This window comes from Bradysia coprophila, unplaced genomic scaffold (assembly GCF_014529535.1).
Source record: "Bradysia coprophila strain Holo2 unplaced genomic scaffold, BU_Bcop_v1 contig_732, whole genome shotgun sequence".
Taxonomy (NCBI): Eukaryota; Metazoa; Arthropoda; class Insecta; order Diptera; family Sciaridae; genus Bradysia; species Bradysia coprophila.
Genome location: NW_023503972.1, coordinates 662023 through 686203, shown reverse-complemented (window position 1 = coordinate 686203; position 24181 = coordinate 662023). Strand labels below are relative to the sequence as shown.

Here is a 24181-nt window from a genome sequence, read left to right as displayed (position 1 = left end):
AATTTTGAAAAATTTTTGAAAATTTTTTAATTGTCACTGGATTACATTTCGAAGTATCGTGGCCGTAAACATATAGGATAAATTTCATGAACTAATACAAATTGAAGTAAATAGATTCAAATTTAGTAGAAACTTCATTTTTGATTTACTTGATTTACTGTGATTTACCGTGATTTACCGTGATTTACTGAGCTAGTAAATCAGAGATTACCCCTCGAAGCTACCGGAATAGTTAGTATACAACTCGATGATAAATGCATTTTTAGGCCCACGATGTGTATTGTCAAACTCAGCCTACGCCCTCGAGTGACAATCTGCTCGGTTTATGCAACTGTTATATAATAACTGTTTAACAGATTCGATTCGAGAACTCGCCTCCGGCTCGTGCTGGAAAAGCCTTTATGCATTCGCTAAACTGCATATAAGCTTCAAAGTTAGGACTAGGACTAGTGGTGGGACTTTGATGCAAATCTAGTGTCGGTAATGACTTCAACTTGCGAAATCATTGATATGAGTTCATATCCATGTAAATACTTATAAATGTTACCAGCGAAGCGCTGCAATCATTTTATTTGTGCGATTGAATTTTATGTTTGCAACATCATACCAAAAAAAATTTCAAACAATCTCAACGCGATGATCCGAGATGGCGAAATACATGGAACCACTAAATAAACGGTTTCCGAGACCACCTTCCATCAAATTGAAGTCGAACCGATATCTCCCAGCTGGCATTATTTGCGGAAATGCAAATTGTTGTGCGGATATATTATCTGTTTTTCCGAATAAATATCCCGAATAGGGACACGAATGGTTCAAATTTGAGTATTTTTGAAATTGTGGTTTTAAGTAATCCAAGAAGAAAGACTTATGTTTGCCATCTAACCAGCCACACAAATCGTCCCGTAATTCAGTCGCAATTTTCATGTACGTGTTGTATTTGTAGTAAAATATTCCATGGAGCCATATGTTTGTAACCGGTCTAGTTAGATTTACAGACAATAATCCTTTTAAACTATTCCGATCGATGTACTTGATGCGACATTGCGTAGCTGAAACTTTACTACCATCATACGTTCTACAATTGATACGTTCAAATATGAAAAAGTTTTTCTTGGAAAAAAAATAAAAAATTAGGAGCTCCAAGCTTAACTAACAATAATCTGTATTGTGAACTCACTGAAACGGGAAGAATATCCTCGATGGATGGTCCGAAATTTAAAGACATTATCGTAACCAATAGAAGCAACGACGAACCACCAATTACAATTTTCATTTAAAAAAATTAGAAATATTGAAGCTACGTGTCGATCACAATAACCACTTCCAAAAAATGATTTCATAAAGGTTGACGAGTGACGCGAAGAGAGTCAATATTTTTCTAGCAATTTGTTGATTTTTATCAATTAAAATTTCATCGGTCATAGATTCGCTTCGTGATATTTTCAATATTGCATCCGCTAATTACTTCCATATGATATTTTTTACGTTTACCCATTTGATAATTTTTTTAACGACTGCGTATTTAGACCTATTACTGAAGCAATTAAACCCTGCTCCTAGTACTAACACTTGTCAGTAAAACATCAAAAGGCCTCAAATTTTCCATCCTTTTCAATGATTTCGTGATGATGCGACATCAAACACCTAAATCCCATACCCTCTCTAGCAACCAAATAACTTTTACACTCGCCTTACCACGAAAACACTGAATATCACGTGCCAAAAGTTATTGGAAACCACACTTTTTTAGTTCTCTCTCAGCAGACCTTGTAAACAGGTCTAGGGATGTGAGCAATGTTTTACTTAATAGTGGCATTTCTTGTGGTTATTTACGTTATTCGCCAAAGAGAGAAATTTGATTTTACATTCGACTTTCATCGAAAACACGACTTTTATTCGAATTCGCATATTTAGAAAATGTCAAAATGTTCCCTGCTAACACATAGACAAATTTGTAATCTCTAGGGATTAAATATTGGAAATTGTTCACCTAGAGTTAACAAACTGGAAAGCGCCGTGTATGTGATACAAATTGTTCATATTGTAGTAGACATAGCAAACTGAGAGACTTCTCTCTGTCCAAAAACGAACGCTGTCAAGAATCGTTGTTGTGTTGTTGCAATATTTTTGTGTGTTCTTGAAGTGATCGACATATTTTGTGTTTGTTTGGTGCTTAGTTTCGGAATAAATTGATAATTTTTGGTGTTTTTTGTGATTTTCAATGAAAGGCGAATGTAAAAGCCATGAAATGCCTCTTGTAATTTAAAATACTGTTAAATGAAAACGAAGGCGGAGCTTACTCTCCGTATTATAATGAACATCGAACGATCGACTCGTTCGACTTCGTCTCGACGAAACATACATACTCATGCAAAAATTATTCTCTCTATATACGAATTCACACGTATACTGTAATTTCGTGGTTTCAATCCATGTAATGCAAATAACTAATATTAAGGTGGTGAAAGAATCAAGTATCCTTTGGAATTAACATGTACATTACAGCGTAGTCAGTCAAAATGGAGAACGATTCGATAAGAAAGTGAACCGAAATAGTACATTACTATGCAAGGGAAGTAAAGTGATATCTCGTATCCAGATGAGAAAAAGTATCCGAGGGCGGCAGCCCGAGGTACTTTTACTCATCGTGATACGAGATATCACTTTATTTCCCGTGTGTAGTACGACGTTTTACTATGCGAGTGATGTAAAGGTTATTGCCTATACATGTAATAGCCTTATTACATGCACCAGCATAGTAAAATACATTTCAACGCTTCATTGTATGAAAATGACGCTACGTTAGATAGACCTCCGCACTTTCCATTTTGAATTTCGACCGCACTTACGGCGTGAATTGCTAAAACTTTACTAACTTTTGGACGTTCTTAATTGCCTCTTTCAAATATGAAAAAGTTTTTCTTGGGATATCTTAGTATATCGTTATCCAAGTGATTGTGGATACGATCTAAGAAACCATAACTGGTGCACTCATGGAAACAGAAAAAATTGTAATTTGTAAAGGTGCGCTATACCCTCCGCTCCCAGACAGATTTATGTTTACCATCGAACCAGTCATATAGAACTTCCCACAATTCAGTTGCGATTTTCATGTACGTGTTGTATTTATAGTGAGATATTCTGTCGACATTAGATATGTTTCAAAATTACTAAATAATTCTCTGCAACGATTAGTTTATTGACAATCGGGATTTCGCAGAGTGTTCGAGCGAAAAACTAACAAACTAGCTAACATAATATGCTTATAATTCCATTTATTCCATGAGAAGTTTACAAAAATGTTGAGTCTATTGAAATCGTTTCTTTAAGGAAGAATTCTACTGATTTTACATTTCACATGTTGAACACACTACAGTCTTTAATAGCAGTATCCCATAACCGTTTTCTCGACTATTTCCAATTGAAGTTTATTGTTCTTCACGGTACATGCATGTGTGGTGGTATCAGTCAACCATCCACCTGCATTCAAATATTCGAACATAATTTCACATGTCTCCTGCAGTTTTGGATCATTTTCGCACTCGGCCGTTATGGTAAACTGTCCAGTGTTTGTGCGACCAATTGTGGATATACAATTTATTCCGCCCAATTGCGCATCCGAATAGTGTTCCAATGCCGTTCCCAAAATTTTAACTGGTTCGCATGTCTGGGTTACGGGTTTCAGGTCGATAAAATCGGCATTTCGTGCACCAATAACGAACACTGTTAGCGACGTACATTCCAATTTGCATACAGCTACCGAGCCTTGCGACCATCCTTTCTCTTGCAACAAGAATTTTTTCATGCACTCACACAGTTGGTCTAAAGAAATCGGAAGAAATTCTTTGATTTCCTTCTCATTACGTCAAAATCTCAATTTAACTTGCCTGCTTCTTTCTCGCTACTAAGATTTGTGTTGGCTCTATAGCTGGCATACCATCGTCCTTCGTCATCCTTTATGGCTCTTGAATCAGTTTTATGGTTACACATATAAATCTGCTTATATTTATTAGCGAAGTCTCCAAGCCAGTTCATCATTGGCGATTGTGGCTCTGCACAATTTGGTCCACTTACAGCATTTGCAGACACAAGTGATGTTATGCACACCCAACAGCACACAAGGAGATATAAAGCGATCAGTTTCGACATGACGTACAGTATGTTTATGATCGGCTACCTCAGAATGTATTTAAAGGTTTCTGACTGCAGCCCGAAAGTATTGCCAATCCCCCTACCAATCAATTTTAAAAAAATGTGTTTAAATATACCGGAGAAAAAAGTGGTAATGATGATGTTAAGACCGGCTCATGTGCACGTGAAGTATAACCATTTGCGGACTTTGTGACATCGGTACAACAGTTGTAGTTTACTGTGAACAAAAAGGAAGGAATGTCCTTGAATGATGATGATGATGATGCGGCACCCACGACAACACTTTGACGAATTTTCTCGAATGTAAAATCATCGTAAGTAATAACGCAACGACGTATCGTGTAGAGTGTATAAACATACGAGTGACACGAAAAGTCACAAGCAGTATGTATGATTATGCGTCGGACATGTACAATATACATGTCAGATGTTGGAATATTGACTATATAGTCGAATATAGTCGAAGTAAGGTAGAAATGAGGCTGATGATGTTGACAAAAAAATTTTATCAGCGTATAGTGGGATCTGCGCTTCTGTATGTCTTCTGTACGTATGTCATATTACAGCGTATTGATGAGTTCACGATACTAGGAAGATTACGAGCCTAAGTGTGCTATTTACTAAGTTATTAAGTGCGCAGACAAGGGCCTATTTTTGTGAAATTGAATTTTGAAAATTCTGGATATTCCTGATAATTTTCTAACTCCCGGAAAATTCTCAAAGATGTTCAAAATTCTAAAATTTAAGAATTTTGCGAATTTTAAAGAGTTTGAAAGATCTAAACTCTTGAGATTTCTAGATAATTCCTTAGAGCAGGTCCTGGTGCTAACATCATTCTGTTGAAAATTCCGATTTCGATTACCGTTTAATTGATCGGAGGGCATTGTCAATATTTACTTTATCATTAACAACCTATGTTAATGGAAACTGGTGTAACTTAAGGTTTTCTGAAGACCATCTTTAAGTTGCAATTAATTTTTAATATTTTGATTTTATTATTTTATCGTATTGGGTAACTAGCATATAGGACTCATAAACCGCAGAAGTAATCAGATTAAGTGGCAATAAAAAGCCGGTTATATGAAAACATAATAAATGTTTCTCCTATAATTGGTAAACTTTGCTACTTCCTTGGCTGAAAGTCAGGGTCTCATGGTGGTACACGGTTGGTTAAAAACGAGGTTAAATAGGGAATGCCGACCACCAATTTTTTTTTTTATATTATCAATCAGTGATGGACAAGAACATCACACAGGAAAAAATCAGACCGAACAGCTGGGTCGTTTCTGAGAACCAGCAGCTGTGTCGTCCACGGCCGGTAGAGTAGCGGTTAATTCTGACTTATATTGGGATCGGTAGCGGGACTAATTCTAAGACTTTTTATTTAAAAAAAAAAATCACATTGGAACATCTGGTTGGTCAGCTGTAGCCCAAGTAGTCGAAAAATCACGATTTTCAATGGTCGATATCTTCAAAAGGAAGCAACCGTGGAAGTTTCGGATTGTTGATTTGGACAGAGTGTTACAAGCTCTATCCACCACTAGTAAGTGATTTTTTAGATGTTGTCTGTAGTGGCCAATTTTTGAGCATATTTTTTTCGCTACCGTCGGCGAACCTTGTGCACTGCTGGAACACTTCCAACTTAATCAAAATATGTACAGTTGCTTAGCCCTAAGCTTAAGCTTTGTAACGATACCAAACATGATACGCACCGGTCGCGCCTCCCCACTATATCAACCTTGGTATTAACCTGTTCTTACAACTCAGCATCATAACTTGCAAACTTTAGATGCCTCTGTTGCATAAATCGTTGCATGAATCTCAGTGCAACGTGAGCTCGTGGCATAGTTACACATGCAGAGCCTAGAATTAGAAAAGAAATTTGCACTCCATGTCATAAATAACCATTGCTCTTCAACTTTTGATTTTGAGCGAATTCAGTAAATGTATCATATGTAAACATCAATACCCTCTCTTGCAACCTAACTACATTTATTAAAGTGGTAAAAATGCAACTTAGCCTCTGTAGAAATTAGTCAACAGTATATATACGTCTACAACAAAGGAATAAGGTGGTATTTTGACAGCGTCAAAACGGAGTTTGTTTGCTAGAGAGGGTATTGACAAACTCACTCTGATATGAGAATATGGCGAATATTGCTTCAATGCTGTGGTTACTTTTTCCTTGTTACCTTTTCATTTTGAATTTTAAGCAGATATACGTCGTCGATAACGTAGGAAATTTGATGTACACCTCAAGTGAGGGTTAGAGAATGAAGTCATACTTCTCTCTCATACAACTGTCATTCGCATATTAGGCTTTAACCGTTTCATCCGCACTTCACTCCATTTGTTCACCGTTAAAAAAACAACGGAAACTCTTCACTCACTTTTTCATAGGTATTTTCCATCGCTCTATAATAAGTTTGTTATTTTCCTAACGCATGATAAAATGCTTGTTTAGCAAACGAGAGGTTTCCAGCTCGAGCCGGAAACGAGTGCTGGAATCGGATTCACTAAAAAAGCATAAGTTAGGAATAACGTATTTCAACACAAGTTAAAGATTTTTTTTGTCAACCCGAAAACAAACGAGTGCATCACAGAGCCATAACTTCAACGAACATTTTGTAAGTTTTCATTCAGCTGTCAAGTATGACCTTGTAAACGTCAGACACGATCCCAACTGTCAGACATGTCGAAAAATATCGAATGAATTGAACGAACGATTTTCAGATAAAAATCAGTAAATTGAACGCAGTTAACGTCAATTGATTGAGGTTAAGGACTACTTGACGAAAAATTAAGTGGGGTTACGTTGAAAAGTACCGTATAATGAAAATGATCTTTGTATGCTTGCTAAGAGGACCGAAATAAAGCTGTCAATTCGCAAATTGAATTGACATTTCTTTACTTTCGGTCCTCTTAGCAAGCATACAAAACTTAATACGTAACTCTTTCGGCCTACTCAATCGATACGTAAATAACTAATTGTGATCGGTATCATTGTTATCCTAGTACACTGATTGTAAATGCAGATGTAATGAATTTCCCACAAGAAACTTAATTTCTTTCATTTGTCCAATAGAGTGTTTAAGTGAGAGAGATGGCGAAATGACAACCTATTGTTCCATCTCGGGGTCTGCTGTCAGATTCTTTTGTATTATCGATGACAGCAGACCCCGAGTTGATTTTCCATCTCGCTCTACTTAAACACCGTATAGATGGGTATACCTTTTGGCCGAATTTGAAAGCCGCGTCCACTGGTGTTTTCACCCTATTCAATTGTTCTTATATACTCGCTGAAGAGTAAAGTATAGTTTCCACTTAAAAGGAGCACTCCGTTTAGCCTCCGTCTACATGACAGTTGTAAATTAGAACAAAAGAACTGTCATGCAAACGGAGTGGAAATTGAATTTATTTCATTTTTTACTCCGTTTACGTGACAGTTCCTTTGTTCTATTTTACAAATGTCATGTAAACGGAGGCTAAACGGACTGCTCTTTTTAAGTGGAAACTATACTTAAGAAGACGAACATACAATTCATAAAATTCAAATAATAACATACAAAAAATGTAGCAGTGCTCACAACTGGCATGTGTTACTAACGAAGGCTCAGCTGTCAAATGTTTCCGACGATTCCGAATTTCTCCGATCGATTTATAAAAATAGTTTTTTTTTCTTCTTCTAATTTATATTTGATTTTGCCGACTCGAATTTTAATTATTATACCCGAGATAAAGCAAAATCAACAAAATTTTATCAGCAATACATGTAAATATTAGCAACATGTGTACAGTCAATAATTCAGTGAAAAGTTAAGTTAATTTTTATTCAGTGTTCTAATTGGAACGGCTGTGCATTATCCTTCAGACAGTGTTTACTTTATTTAGAGAGAGTTGATTTCTTTTGCAATGGGAATTAAATCTGGAGAATAACGATCGTTTAGTGCCATAAGTATACCACATTGCGTGGAATAATTAATCGTTCCGGTTTGGTGGAAGAACTGTGGAGCAGTTCATAAATGCGCTAAATTAATTGCACTAAAAGGATAATATTGAAGCACGAAAGTTTTAGTTATGTCATACACCGAGCTTGAAAGTGGTTATCAAGGTCTTAAGCAGAATCGACCTGGATTTTATGTAGGACACGATGGGAATTTAATTGCGCTGGTGAGTGATGCATTTATATTTTTAATTTTGTTACATTTTCCCAGGCATGAATATCGATCGGCGATGTAACATGACCACTTGCTAATTGTTATCAATTTCTCGAGAAAAATGAACATTTTTTTTAAATTAATTGAAATTCTGCCGACTATCGTTATAGTATGCAAACGAATTTGTTGAATGAAATTGTGTCTCAGTGTGAGAAAGGTGAAGCGAACTCACTGCTTTGCAACAGAAAACCGACATTGTTTAACTTCATTCTTATCTAAATTAAACATAAAGCGATGGTGACTTCCACAATGTTGCTCTAGGATAAGTCGAAAATGTTCAACGTAGAAATGGTTATTGTACATTTTTGAGTCTCCTTTAAACCGACTTTTGTTATTATTTTCGGTCTACGAGTCTGAATTCACAGTAATATGTGGCAAACCATATTTTAGAGAGATTGCGATTTTCACTTATAATTACTCTGGCGAAAACTTGTCAATTAAACTAACTTCCCCGTAGAGAATGTATAGAGAGTCGACCTATGAATCATACGTTTTATTCTGACGTGAGAAAATCGCAATCCCTCTATTACGTGAATGGGGTATATGGGGTTATCAAATCACTTTTATATTGTGTTCCACTCTCTGCAAAAAATATTTTTCAGGATGAGAAAGTAGGTCCCATAGTAACACCATCAAATGACATTGTTACTTTACCCTGTTCTCAAATATCATTTATTTAATCACCCATGCAGCGAGTATTGGTACGAAGAGAAAAATCGTAATAATCTAAGTTAATGCCCTTGGACGAGCAACTATGGTAATAATAACAAAATCGTACCACCCTTAAAATAAGGAGAAAACAAATATTTAACATAGGACAGATAGAAGCAGTAATTAAGTGGAATCGTTTTTAAACTACTAACACCTGCTTTCGATTCGGAGCTCACAAAATGTCCCTTGTTACCCTGCCATTAAAATTGTTCTGATGCCAACTACGTAGATAATTTGTGAACATAAACCTTACTTCGATTTTTCGATACGTTCAAAGCATATCTCGACATCTAATAATATCACAGAAACTTATAAATTCGCAAATTTTTATGAGGCTTACACAATATTTTGGTTTATTTTTAAATCGAAAAGAGATAATTTTGTAGATATTCCTGCAAATATTTATTAAACGAGAGTTTATATGTGTGACGTACTGTGCTGTAGTCGATGTTTTGCCGTTTCGTGTCTCACAATCTAATCTAGTGAAATCATCGAAAACTTATTCACCTCAATTTGGCAGCATAGATTGTAATTTCAGTTTAATTGCAAAAGTATTGCATACAGAGTAAAATCTATCATCAGACATTTCAGTTAAATATTTTTTGTTTTTCTTCCAATTACCAATTAGAGTTGCCAAAATATTCATTTGTGCGTAAATAACAGCTCTCCGAACAAATTTGTAAACAAAATCCAAAACTTGAAAGGACACATTCACTCTGTCAATTGAATACAAAACATGCACGGTCTGTTCCATGGATGCTTCAATGGAATAACTACACGGAAAAAACGTAAAATATCCAGGACGAGTACGATTTACGTTTGTGTGTGAGTTGCAATCTCTCCTACGTACAATGTGCATTGAAGGCCGAGTATACAACCAGCCGGTGAAATGAGATTCTCATACATTTTTCCACACAAAGTTTTGACCTTTTGACAGATGGATGGTCAAAATTTCATTTCACCGGCTGGTTGTATACTTGGCTTAAGCCGTAAAATTTTACGTCTGACTCGAGTAAAGTTCGAATGGGTGAACCGTATAGTCTTATCGTCGTTGAGCACGACAAGACGAATGTTTCGAATGCTTAACTCATTTGTAAATTGTATGATTAATACGTGAAGTTTTACGACTTAAATGTACATTGTACGTACGAGATTGCGTTTCACCTCACACGTTAATCGTACCCTGTACGTACATGCGTATTTTACGTTATTTCCGTGTAGAAATTTATTGCAATAGTACTAAAATCGCAAACTATAGCACGCTTATCAATTTATGGACATAGATCGAGTGTTTTATCAAAAACAGTTGAGTCCAACATTCTCTTCACTCTTCTAAAATTAATAGTTGAAATACAACTGTCTCCCCCTCTCTCACGTTTTACATGAAAAGTGGACTCAACTAGTTTTGATAAAATGCTCTGACTGCTTCAAGTCACTTCTGCTGTCTTTACGAATTTATTTATCAACCGTTGAGATTTTAAGTTTATTAGCTTCTTACCGTGAATGAGTTGAGCAAAATTACTTTCAGTACAAGAGTCACACAACAAAAAGACCATGTGAGAAATGTGGACTCAAATCTCTTCGATAAAGTAATGCCAGTGAAAACTGTTACGAGTTTATGTGGCCGCTGTAGAATGAAGAAAATCAGATAGGAGCAGTGAAGGCAAGTACATTCAAAGAAAGGACCTAAATACCGTTATAAACGTTTACGAATTTATTTTATGCATTTGCATTGGTAAGCGTAAAAAAGCGGTTCTCGTCAAAGCCAAAGGCTTATTTATGAACTTATACGTCCCTCATCAAATCGACTGATCCTGCCTCTGTCTGGTTACACTGGCGTGATGTACAGTAGCTTTTTAATTTTTATTGAAAATTTGATAGATTCGAATGCTGTTCGTTCTTCATTCGACTTAACACATTCAAAATAATTGCGGCTTGTCAACTTTCGGCACCCTGAACTTTACTTAAATAGTCGTGGAATGCCTCCAAATAAATCTCTAAAAATCTAGAATTCAGTTTTAGATTTTTAGAAATTTATTTGGAGGCATTCTTCGACTATTTAAGTAAAGTCCAGGGTGCCGAAAGTTGACAAGGCGCAATTATTTTGAATGTTTTAAATCCACTAGCTGTTCAATTAGCAGTGTTCATGCTTCTTTTATTTCCACCAATCGTGGATATCGTGGATAAATTGTTGCCTCAATTTCTAAAATATTTCTTTCGGCGAAATGCACAGACTAATTTTGTTACTGCCTGTATTACTCTGTCGTGTGTTTCTGTCGTAATTGAACAGCTGATTTTCACATTCCCTGAACGAATTATAGTGTATTATATCAATAAAGTTACGCATGCTGTGTAGTAGCTCTATGTATACGAATTATAGTGACTGCCCACATTTTTATACTCTTCATGTTGCATGAACCTTGAAAGCTATAGTCCTAGTTCAAGAGATCATAGCTCTTAAAATTGACTCTAAACGAAACCGAGAAGCCGACGACTTCTTTTGGCTTCAATTAACTAAAGAGGTCAAAGTTCAGCTACGTTTTGTAGCCGAAGATTTCTTTTCAAAATTAGCACCATCAATCCTCTGCATACTTCCAAATTTGTTGGCCTTGAAGTTCATTGTGTGGTTGAAAAAAAAATTATATTTTTCGGCACTTCGTGTAAATTCCTATTCCTGTCAAAATGAGCTGTCCACTTATCCGCGAACCGTCAACTCAGATGTTTGAATGTAAACAATCGTCATCGTAGCTAAATATACCGAACAAAAAGCGCTCTGAGAGCGATGAGTTGTACACACTACAATATATACACGTTCGTATTTTCGGATTTGTAAACACATTTTCATTCAAATCAATTTTCCCAAATAAAAATATGGAAACTGAATTGGAACATTTTTCGGTTTTTTGTAGAATATCGACTTTGATAATCAGAGATGAATTTATAGACCGAAAATTGCGCTCTCCGCATAAAGTTGAAAAAAATGTTCGGCAACTGAGAAAAATGACACTCGTCTAACAATATCTGTTGTGGTGTATATGTGTGTGGTGCGGAGTTTCTATAACACAAGAAAGCGAAAAAAAGACTCGCACAGAAAATTGTCCCGTATAAGCTTCAGTGATAAATCGTCTATCGTGCGCGGATGATGAACCAAAAAATTTTTGTACAAAAAATAAAAATTTCGTTTTTGCAATCGTTTTGATTATCAATAGAGTTTATTGTCTATATATAATACATCCTAATGTACACTTATACCCTCTGTGCTGTAGAAAATATTTGTTTTGATGGAATCATTTTAGGTTGGGCATTAATTAAGTGTAATTTCGTTTCGTATAAATTAAATTGGGCTAGTGATGAACTTGACTTCGTTTTTCTTTCTCCACACATTTTCATACAAACGCACAAATAAATCGATGGGCTGATGAGCAGTTAAAGAGCTTTTAATTATAGAATTCGTATGTGAGCATAAAAAAATATCGAATTTATGTTGATGGCTGTGACTCGTGACCGCGATCAGTAAACAACAGTATTTATTCCACATTCGGTTACATTTTGATAAGACAGAGAGCCTGGATGGTTTCAATTTAATGACGATGATGCTTCGTGTGTATGATGAAACAATTTGAACAATTTGCTTTTTGTTGTTTTTACTCCGAAATAACAAAAGTTTTCGATTTTACAATTGACGTAATCTTCGTAATGTGACGGAATGTTTGATAAGAACTCTTTTTTTCGTGGGTTTTTATCGATGACGTTGGTTGATGTATAAAATGAACAATAGAAAAGAAAAAATAAATTTTGATTATTTTAACGAGAGGCCGTTTCTTATCTGACTTGATTATCTTCATATTATAAGAGAACCTTCATGCGAAGACGTGATTATTGTTTGCAAACAAATTGAACAAAGTGAGTGTAAAATATCATTGTGATCAACGAAAATCGTCAGGCTCGTCAAACAGTTCGTCTCATTGAATATTTGCAAATAAAATCAAATTTATTAAATGAAACGTCAATATCAACAACAATTTGTTCGTGTTATGTTAATGAAAAATTTAAATTAATTGACAACACGTTCCATTTCCAGTTCATTATAGAAATTAGTTAAGGGATCATTCACAAAAGGCGCACGCTTCTAGGGGGGAAAGGCATTAGACACAACTTTGTGCATTTTCAATCAAATTTGCACACATTTTTACTTACAAAAAGGGGGTCGTCATTTTTAGCGTGCGTATTTTATGAATCGTCTCTAATAAAAAACGACGTTCACTATCTAAGGACAAGGGATGTTTAGGAAAAGTGTCATGGTACAAGTATCGACAAAGTGCGGACACAGCGGGAAATGGATATGAGAAATGCTTCAAAAACTGTTAAAGTTCTTTATGGACGACCCCTGATCAAAAACCAAAACGATTCAGTTCATTAACGTAAATTTGAAATATTTCTTTCCATTTCTATCCATTTTCTGTGAAATATTTTGACATACTTTCTTACACGCCAAACTGATTCCATCGACAGAAATTGATTTTATTTTAATCCTTCATCGTTTTATGGACAATAAATCATAAAAATAAAGTTTGAAAACTTCAAAGAAAAATGTGCCTCTGTTTGTTTAACAAATAAACAAAACAAAAACCCGAACCGATTGGCATTTAACTTTTAAATATTCTACATGTTTATCGTCATCACAACGGAATTATATGCGTGATTGTTACAGTATCATTCTAAAATATAATTTATTAAGAAAACGAAAAGAAAAACAAAAGTGGAAGAAGTGAGAAGTATAGAAATAAAAACGCAAAATTATTAAATGGAATGGACATGGCTCAAAGATTGGTGGCGTTTGAAAAAGCTGCGCCGAAACAATCAATTACGGCACAATAATCATAATGGCGATGACGTCGACGACGATACCTTGAATAGTGGCTATGAGGACGAGGATTTCGATGATATGTGTTACTGTGATGAGTGTATGAATGTAAGAATTTTATTATTAATTTCATGTCTTTGCTGTTGCTTCATTGTAGTAATAAGTTTTATGAGAATAATTGGTTGTTAGATATGGATATGGATATCATTAGGGCTTCGAATTGAGCCTTAGCCTTTTTTTTGTTATCGAGTCATCTGGTTTGTTCCTCAAGTGTTACAAATCAAAATTATCCTCCCCTACTTTTCTGGAAAAATCACGCTTTTTTCAACGAGTTTTTCATATTTTCCAAAAAAAAAACAATTTTCACATCTGCAATCGGTACAACAAAGTGTTTATTTGCTTTTAAAAAGCCAAGGTCAAGAGTACCGACTTAATTCAATTCTAATAACATCGCTTACGAGCTAATTAATTGCAAACGTATCAATTTAGGATGATGTGATTGCATTCATTTGGCTTCGTTTGAGAATTTTCTTCGAAATCGACGTTAAATTATTCATAACGTTTCACGAAACACCGTCTATGAATGTTATGAATGCGGTTGTCATGGGTATAATTGCTTCGGTTATTTAAATATAACAAGAGATGAGTAGTATGGCTGCTCTATATATTTGGAAATTGTAAAATTTTACAATTTGAGAAGATCAATTTCACATTCTCTACGTCAGTTTTATTATCAAATATTTCTAGTTATGGCTCATGTTCAAAATTTTAAATTTTCAGAAAATTTACAGACGGCAAGCATATGACCAGTATTATTATCGCATCTATTACTTCCACGATCAAAGTATTTTTGATCGGTTGATTTCAAATCTTGTACTTCAATTTTTTTAAACATGCATTTTACTATATAAAGGACCATATTGACACAGAGCTTGTTATAATTTTTGTCGTCGTTATCGATAACAGATGAATAGCCGTGTGTGAAGAGTTACACGACTGTAACTTCTATAAACAAACGGTGTAGTTCTGAAAACGAACAGTTTCAGGCCGAGTGTTTTAAAAAATCACTTGAAAGTGACCTATGATCTGACACCTTTCTATATGCCATGCCATATGGTCTGTTCGTGTTCATAGAAAGTTCTTCAGTCCCATCAAAGATACACTCGTTCGATTGTTCTAATGTCTGTTGCTCCTAGACAATTAGTAGAACTATGTTCTTAAATTAAGCGTTCAATAATTCAATTGATGAATGAAATCTGAGATAGTTAATTGCTCTAGATCCATACTATACAGAGTGAAGAGGCGAACAAGAATTATGGGAACTTTTCTTTCATGCAGTGTGGAACAACACGATTCGTCAACAAATTTGAATTAGGCAATAAGGATCATTTTTGGGAAATTATATTAGACACGGTGCATGTTTACAAAATACACGTTTTTACTTGTTCCACTTAGCAGCTCCCTTGTATGGTATAAACAATCAAAACAAAAGCGAAAAATAGAGACTTTGCTGCCACATTGATAAGTATCATGTGCTCAAATATGATGTCGTCGACGATGTAGCGAAGACACTGCGTGTCAGTGTCTATTTTAGGGGAATTATATGGACGAAAATTCGCTGATATTTCCGTCACGTTTTATCTGTTTCTCTAAAGTAACATCCGTTGTTTTTATGACCTTTTAAGCTATTTTTTATGTTTTGAGCTATGTAAAGCGGTTTACATTTGGGTGGCATTTAAGGAAAATCAGAATGCACGAATTTTTGGAAGCTTTTAAGAAATCTAAAATAAGACAACACCGTCACTGGCTTTCGCCCAGCTGAATGAATGACATTTTACAAACTAAACTTACACGTAATATAGACAGAGATTAGATGCTATATTGGTACTAAATCCGAGACGCAAACGAATGAACCGATTCAGTCACATGTTGTTATTGTAGACCGATCTGATGAATAGAATCAATGTGTTGCGGTTGAATTTCGAACGCATAACTGGTTATTCAATAATTCAATGTGAAGTCTCGACGTACACACTGCTCTATTGAGTTTTCTAATATCATTCCCTGAAATAGGCTCTGCAGTGTGTAGTTAGTTAGTAAGTTATACAAGAAGTTTGCAGACCAACAGTATCTGGAAAATGTAAAGACTGTGCGATACAAAGTGTTATAATCATTGATTGACCTGGTAGATTTTGTGAAGATGCGAACGTATGTGACACGAATACATTCTCGTCGTGTTCCTTTTGTGCTGATGAAAACCTAAAAAGAAAGCAAAGATATTCGCACATGAGCTTATTGCTTGATTGCTCAATTGTAATGTTTGTGTTGAAACGGTTGAAACTCATAAAGACGAAGGAAACACCTTGTCGCAAAAGTATACGTTGCATCGCTATATTTCAGGTTCACCTCCAATTTAAACTATCTACAAGTGTTCAATGCGAATGAAATAACTTTAAATTTTATGTGCTGGCTATTTGGTTATTAAACTATTTCACTGGGAGAGTAATAAAATATTCATAAAAGTCAGGTTCTATGTCGGAACACATAAACTTGACATTACATTTGGAATCATTAAATAATTTGTAGTTTATTAATGGATTTAAAGTCGCGTCTAGTATCGTAGCAACAAAATATCGATTGTTATTGTGTGTTAGATAGGACCGCAATTCGATTAATCGTTATGTGTAAAGGTGGCGTCTTTGAGTCTCATAATAATAATAGACCGCGCACAGCTTCCCAACATTTTCAAACGAAAGCTATAGCTATGTATAGTCAAATCATTTTTTTCACAAGCAAAATTAACAGTCACTGTCGGTATTGTGTATTTTGCTGATGTCTGGAGGCTATTGATTTCTCTTTCCAATTTACTCAAACGAATTTTTTTTTAAAGAAAATTTCCTTTTTTTCACAAAACCATTTTTCGTATTTATCTCTAACAGGGCGATATTGATCTAATCCAAAACAATGACGGTGCCGACTCGGATTGCAGTACATCTTCGACTGGTAAACAGGTTCTGGTTGGCATTTGTGCCATGTCCAAGAAAACCCAATCGAAACCGATGAAGGAAATTCTGACACGACTCCAGGAATTTGAGTACATTAAGATGGTGGTGTTTGACGAGGAAGTCATTCTCAAAGTAAGTTTCTCGTTTTTGTTGTTCTTTTACATCAAATGCTGACTGTGAATGGTTAGGATCCGGTAGAAAGTTGGCCAATTTGCGACTGCTTGATATCGTTCCATTCGAAAGGATTCCCGTTGGAAAAGGCTATACAATACGCACAATTGCGCAAGCCCTATGTGATAAACAATCTGCATATGCAGTATGATATACAGGTGGTAACAGCGATTTAATTTGCTCGTTCATTGACATGACAGTTGATTTTTTTCTTCTCATTTACCGTCACCTGTTCCATATCCATCACAATTCCAGGATCGTCGTAGAGTTTATTCAATTTTAGAATCGGTTGGCATCGAAATTCCCCGATACGGAGTGTTAGATAGAGATTCACCGGATCCAAAACGTGAGTATTTTGTACACTTTTACCGATTGGTTCTAACGAAATTGATTAAAACAATCAGAACATGAATTAGTTGAGAGCGAAGATCATGTTGAAGTGAATGGCATCACATTCAATAAGCCATTCGTTGAGAAACCAGTGTCGGCAGAAGACCATAACATTTACATTTATTATCCGACATCGGCCGGTGGCGGTAGTCAACGCTTATTTAGAAAGGTAAATTGAAATGTGTGAAATAATCGAATTGTTTGATCTGACTCGAATTCTCTGGTTCTACATTACAGATTGGAAGCCGGAGTAGTGTTTACTCACCAGAGTCTAGAGTTCGTAAAACAGGTTCATTTATTTATGAAGATTTTATGCCGACGGATGGTAAGTCTATGAGCGTTTTATTGTTTGGTGATTGGGTAGGATATTTATCTAATCTATGCATAGAGCCAACCTTCCGCTATTTACTAATACAAATTCGATAATAAAAATTTGCGCTTGAACCAGGCCCGTAACCAGGTGGTGTGAATCCTAAAAATTTCTTGCGATCCTTCATCAAATCAACATTTTTGGCCTTAACAACACACGAAGTGTTTGCGGCCAGATCATTACCATACTAGTTTCGCTACTTATGCTTCCACTATTTGAGACATTTTCATTACCGAAACTCTTATGAAAAAGCTCTACACTCTACTACCCTAGACTTGAACCAATTCAGTCAGCAAAATCAAACGATAACGAATTTATCAATCGGTGTAAATGTGTCAATCGGTACAAATGTGTCAATCGGTACAAATTGGTCAGTCGGTACAAATTGGTCAATCGGCACAAATTGGTCAATCGGCACAAATTGGTCAATCGGCACAAATTGGTCAATCGGTACAAATTTGTCAATCGGTACAAATTTGTCAATCGGTACAAATTTTGTCAATCGGTACAAATTTTGTCAATCGGTACAAATTTGTCAATCAGTACAAATCTGTCTGCGGTTTAATTTGGAACTCTTTCGCTCACTACTCAATCGTGTAATGGAAAACAGACATGTTGACCACTATCCCACTGAATTGTTAATGGACATAACTTAATCACGAGTACAACGGTGACGGCATCCAATGGATAACACTACAACAATTTGTTGTTTTCACTTTTCCTTTTTAACGCAAATACCAAATCTTCCTTCCTACTCTCAATCAATCACCAATCGAACATAGTGCAAATTTACTTTTTATTTGAATTGAATTATTTTGGTACAGGAACTGATGTCAAAGTCTATACAGTTGGACCCGACTACGCCCATGCCGAAGCTCGTAAGAGTCCAGCCCTCGATGGTAAAGTGGAACGTGATAGCGAAGGAAAAGAGATTCGTTATCCGGTCATACTGTCGAATCACGAGAAAATGATATCGCGGAAAGTGTGCATGGCCTTTCAGCAGACGGTTTGCGGATTTGATTTGTTGAGGTTTGAATGGGTCACAAACTATATTAAGTACCACTGACTTAACCCTCGAAAACATGTTCTTTTAGAGCGAACGGAAAGTCGTTTGTCTGTGATGTGAATGGATTCAGTTTCGTCAAAAATTCTAACAAATATTATGACGACTGTGCCAAGATATTAGGTAATATGATACTTAGAGAACTAGCACCGACACTACATATCCCCTGGTCGGTACCATTCCAATTGGACGATCCACCCATTGTGCCGACGACATTTGGTAAAATGATGGAATTAAGATGTGTCGTTGCCGTTATACGGCATGGTGATCGGACGCCGAAACAAAAGATGAAAGTGGAAGTTCGTCATCCAAAGTAAGTATAGTCGCAGATCAATGCTGGTCAATGGTATTGGTGTTTAACACATATTTTCTGCTTGAAGATTCTTTGAAATATTTGAGAAATACGACGGTTACAAACATGGTCACGTGAAGCTTAAACGGCCGAAGCAATTGCAGGAAATTTTAGGTATGGAAAAATGTCGATAGGCAGATGAACGTAGATTCAGTTGCCTTATTGAAAAATCTTGCCACTTGGTTATGGTTGCCGGTTACACAGTGGTATCAATAAATAAATCAATTCAATTCCAGACATAGCACGGTACTTGCTTAGCGAAATACAAACGGCAGAGGTCGAAATCGAGGAAAAGCAGGGAAAACTGGAACAACTGAAAAGTGTTTTGGAAATGTACGATTTATCACGTAATGTCCGAATGTCCAATGTCCACTCACTGCCAATGTTATTCTCTTTGCAGGTATGGCCACTTTTCCGGCATCAATCGTAAAGTTCAAATGAAATATCAACCGAAGGGACGACCGCGCGGATCCAGTTCGGATGATGGTAACAGTTCAAGTACTCGTACGTTTGATTAGTTTGTTTTTGGTGTTCGTTTTGTGTGTGTGTTGTTTTGAGAAAATTTATCGAGGTAAATTATTGCATGGGAATTTTCGTATTTCTTTGGCGTAGCTAGTCCACGAACCAAATTTTTTAATTTGACTAATTTGATGAACGGTTTAAAGATAGATAAATCAACGATCAACCAGTTGATTATGTGTAATTTATCGGAGAGCTTACTGTTTTGTATCGTTTAGATACCTCAGTGTGTACTAATTGCATGCCTGAATGTCCTTTTATTGAAAAAGACGTTGATCTGATTCCATGCATATTGTCAATTGTTCACAGCAGATGTTCCCAAAGAACCGTCTTTGGTGCTAATATTAAAGTGGGGCGGTGAACTCACTCCAGCCGGACGAATACAAGCCGAAGAACTCGGGCGAATATTTCGTTGCATGTATCCAGGTAACACTCGGCAACAAGTTATCCCTTTCGTAATATGCACGAATAGCAGCATAGTGCGTCGGATAGATCTCGGTGCACTCAGTGCAAAACTTTTATCCGTTGGTTCCAATGACATCTGTGGTTCCACTGTATCCTTGACCTATCCAACCTACTATGCCTCCATTTGTGCCTAATAAATTAAACTTTTGACTGTAAAGTCCTCTGCAAGAATTTATAAAATTCGTTTCGAATGCAGGTGGCCAAGGTAGACAGGAATACGGTACACAAGGCTTAGGTCTTTTAAGGTAAACAATATTTTAAAGGAAATTTACGACATCATTTTCATACTGCTCCTGGCATTCTCTGGCTGTAGATTGCATTCGACATTTCGTCACGATTTGAAGATCTACGCATCCGATGAGGGACGTGTGCAAATGACTGCGGCTGCTTTCGCTAAAGGTTTACTGGCATTGGAAGGTGAATTAACGCCAATTCTTGTACAAATGGTTAAAAGTGCAAATACCAACGGATTGTTGGACAATGACTGTGATTCGAGTAAATATCAAAACATGTAAGTGTTTCGGTCTTGTCCTACAAAACTTTCTTTCCGCTGTCATCCTATTGCTAATTGTGGCATATCATTCCAGGGCCAAAAATCGATTACACGAATTGATGCAAATTGACCGTGAGTTTACAGCAGAGGATCGACTGGAGATAAATCCATCGAATAGTATTAGCATCAATCAAGGTAGAATTTTGACCTTTATTCCTCTCTTTCCATGGAAAATTTGATTGTCGAGTCATTTATTGTACAGCCATTGACTTCGTAAAAAATCCGGTCAAATGCTGTACCCATGTTCAGCTACTCATCCAAACGCTGTTGTCAATTGTTAATGTTAAAAAAGACGATCCGAAAACTCGCGATGCTATTTTGTATCATGGCGAAACATGGGACCTGATGGGCCGTAGATGGGGAAAAATTGAAAAGGATTTTTCCACTAAAAACAAGTCCTTCGACATATCCAAGATACCGGGTCAGTTCGCAATAACAGAACACTTAAAAGCAATGAATTCTCTAATCCGATGAATCCAAAACAGACATTTACGATTGCATCAAATACGACCTGCAACACAATCAACATACTTTACAATACGATCAGGCCGAAGAACTGTACATTTATGCGAAATACTTGGCTGACATTGTAATACCTCAAGAGTATGGCCTTACCATTCAGGAAAAATTGACCATTGGCCAGGGAATATGCACACCATTGCTGAAAAAGATCAAATCCGATCTGCAACGTAACATCGAAGAAGTGGGAAACGAAAGTGTGAACCGGTTAAATCCCCGATACAGTCATGGCGTTTCAAGTCCTGGTAGGCACGTTCGTACCCGTCTATATTTTACGAGTGAATCGCACGTTCACTCGTTGCTGACTGTGTTGCGTTTCGGCGGCTTATTGGATGTGTTGAATGACGAACAGTGGAGCCGGGCCATGCAATACATATCGATGGTTTCCGAATTGAATTACATGTCGCAAATTGTGATAATGCTTTACGAGGATCCAACGAAAGATCCCACCTCCGAGGAACGCTTCCATGTCGAGTTGCACTTTAGTCCCGGTGTAAATTGTTGTGTTCAGAAAAATCTACCGCCGGGGCCTGGGTTCCGACCTCACAGTCGGAATGACTCCGTAACTTCGAAGAACACGGTGAGCATGAGTTGATGATCGAAGCATTCCATCAACATTTCACTGACAACTTTCGTTCCATAGAGTGGCGATGAGGAACCGTCCCAATCGAAAATCGAAGAGGAAAGTGACACCTTCGCTGAAAGTGTATCCGGATCTTCATCGAAAACCTTACTAGCCGATTCGGTAGGATCAACGAAAAAATCGCAGGATGACCAGTGTGCTTAATGATAACCGTAAAATTTTTATAGACCGATGAGCCGAGCGAACTGCCAAAGATGACCAACAAAAATCGCCATTCGAAAGTCTCCAAACCAATACCAATCGGAATGCACCACACAGTATGCGGACACGAGGCAAAAGATTTGGCGAAAAGATTGACCGACGAATTGGCATCGCAACAGGCACATCATAGTGGATCGTTGGGTTCGCAACGCACAAACAGTCCGGAAAGTGAGCCGCGTGCACGATCTTTCGAGAATCGCGAGGCCAAAACGAAAAGTAATCGAAACAAACATCAGTTAAGAACCGTCTCTTGTGTCAGTTTTCAATGTTTTGATAATTTTAGGTGACCACAAGTACTACCAGAGTCTGCAAGCGGTGAACAACCAAGGTATGTACAATTTTGTTTATTGTTGTTTACCCTTGCTGCTTGTGATGTTTTATCGAATTGGTTTTTTTGATACAAATACTAATCTCCATGGTAGACTCTAAAGAGAGTATCGTCTCACACAAACATCAATTTTTTTTTAATTTGACGAGAATTGAGCGTTTGACCTCAACTCAATTGTAAAGTTTAGTAATGAAACGATATGAAACGCATCATCGCTCATTTCCTAGATTGTATTTTAGTTTCATCCGACTTATCGTCTCTAATTGTACATACGATCAAAATTCCTTATTTATGTGGTAAAATATCTTTAGCTTAAAGATGAGCAGGAACTTGATTGGAACAAAAGTAATACCTGCCCGGAACGATTCACTTTTATCGGGCTTTCGGGTTTTAAAAATTTAATTCGGGTCGGAATCGGGTTTCACCGAGGTTCCATTAATCTGAGCTTCTCTGAGGTTCCATTGGGTTCTCGCGTTTCAGAACTTTAATTCGGGTTTTTGGGTGCTGATCAGATTTCTGGAAAGATCTCGTCCCGCTACGTTAACTCAAAACAGAGATTCTTATTCCAATATAAAATTGCTTTTCTCTCTCAAAAGCCTTGTACTGCCAGAACATCCTGTCCCCTTCCACTCGTTCCGCAATTTATATAATTTTTGAAATTGTTTTGATGGCGCTATCGATCGTATAACATCCCAAATATCCTTGAGATCGTAGGAGGGTCTATTTAAAAACGTTACCCATCGGTGATGATCTTCCAAAAATAACTTCTACAATATTGCATAAGCTTTTGATTCTAATGCTTAAACAAATTTGAAATTGCCGCTAACGCTTTGTGAATACTAACATACATACTACAAGCACAACAAAAGGGATGGGTCTACTCGTTAAGTTTCGAAATTGTATATATTGCGAAAACGCACAAATTTAATGACATTTTTAATGTGATCGGGAAATACATGTCACAAACAGTATCCCATCCCCTTTGTAACACAATTTATACATTTAGATTAGTTTATAAGTTTTGAGTTTCGAACGTGTGTTTTGCTCATAATGTCAATTTTCTCTTCGCTTTATGCGGAACTGCTACATAAATGATTGTAGACAGCTATATATGTATCAAAGGATGCTACTACCACAACTTCAGTTCTGACTTTTCACGTTTTTTTTATCATTCAAATGCCCTAAAGCGGGAAAACGACGTTTGTTCATCATGTCATACTGAAAATTTAATTAGCTTACAACTTTCGTTAGTAGCTGAATTCTATCGCTGAATTCTTAATTTACGAATTATTTCCAACATGCTAAGCCTAGTCAAAATTTGTGTATTATGATGCATCACATCGCGATGTGAGATTAGGTTTACTATCGGCTCAGGACATTCAGGTCAGAGCAGATCAGATAATGACCTTAAATTACGTGAAAGTCGAATTTGTTCTGAGACTGTGACCTTATATCTTTTAAGTTGACCCGAAACTCTTGCAAATTTCCTTCTTTGCAGTTACTCTATGTGAAGTAAAAACTAACGAATTTGCCTGAAAGAGCCAGGTTCACGTTCGGTCGTCAGTTTCAACCTGAACAATGACCTAAAAACTAAGGTCAGGTCGAATTTAGTTTCTTTTTCCAGGTCGATCTGACTTGTAGCAAGTTATAATGTG

At 36.5% G+C, this 24181-nt stretch overlaps 2 protein-coding genes across 16 annotated transcripts in view; one reads left to right on the top strand and one right to left on the bottom strand.

Annotated features, from left to right (window-relative positions):
* Positions 1-3127: 3127 nt before the first annotated feature.
* On the bottom strand, positions 3128-4204 carry LOC119084489. Of its 2 annotated transcripts, XM_037194494.1 has the most exons (3): positions 3891-4204; positions 3378-3825; positions 3128-3240 (listed from the first exon to the last, which is right to left on the bottom strand). In XM_037194494.1, exons 1-2 carry the CDS (start codon positions 4150-4152, stop codon positions 3383-3385), a joined length of 705 nt encoding a protein of 234 aa, XP_037050389.1. In that variant the 5' UTR covers positions 4153-4204; the 3' UTR covers positions 3128-3240; positions 3378-3382. The 2 variants fall into 2 exon arrangements, with proteins under 2 accessions (XP_037050389.1, XP_037050388.1); XM_037194493.1 differs by lacking the exon at positions 3128-3240 and having other exon boundaries at positions 3250-3825; positions 3891-4201.
* Positions 4205-7840: 3636 nt separating this feature from the next.
* Positions 7841-24181, top strand: part of LOC119084485 (inositol hexakisphosphate and diphosphoinositol-pentakisphosphate kinase) — a 29453-nt gene continuing 13112 nt past the window's right edge. For 2 of the 14 annotated variants that reach the window (XM_037194482.1, XM_037194475.1), the window contains exons 1-21: positions 12192-12379; positions 13596-14055; positions 16887-17084; positions 17141-17281; positions 17379-17469; positions 17528-17682; positions 17751-17838; positions 18702-18912; positions 18978-19259; positions 19327-19412; positions 19535-19631; positions 19699-19802; positions 20127-20243; positions 20479-20527; positions 20596-20793; positions 20870-20970; positions 21038-21256; positions 21321-21934; positions 21998-22099; positions 22165-22414; positions 22482-22526. In XM_037194482.1, the coding sequence (XP_037050377.1) occupies positions 13888-14055; positions 16887-17084; positions 17141-17281; positions 17379-17469; positions 17528-17682; positions 17751-17838; positions 18702-18912; positions 18978-19259; positions 19327-19412; positions 19535-19631; positions 19699-19802; positions 20127-20243; positions 20479-20527; positions 20596-20793; positions 20870-20970; positions 21038-21256; positions 21321-21934; positions 21998-22099; positions 22165-22414; positions 22482-22526 (3316 nt within the window). In that variant the 5' untranslated portion in view covers positions 12192-12379; positions 13596-13887. Of the gene's footprint in view, positions 8326-12191; positions 12380-13595; positions 14056-16886; positions 17085-17140; positions 17282-17378; positions 17470-17527; positions 17683-17750; positions 17839-18701; positions 18913-18977; positions 19260-19326; positions 19413-19534; positions 19632-19698; positions 19803-20126; positions 20244-20478; positions 20528-20595; positions 20794-20869; positions 20971-21037; positions 21257-21320; positions 21935-21997; positions 22100-22164; positions 22415-22481; positions 22527-24181 lie in introns of those variants that run through there. The other 12 variants (XM_037194477.1, XM_037194476.1, XM_037194483.1 and 9 more) reach the window with 12 other exon arrangements.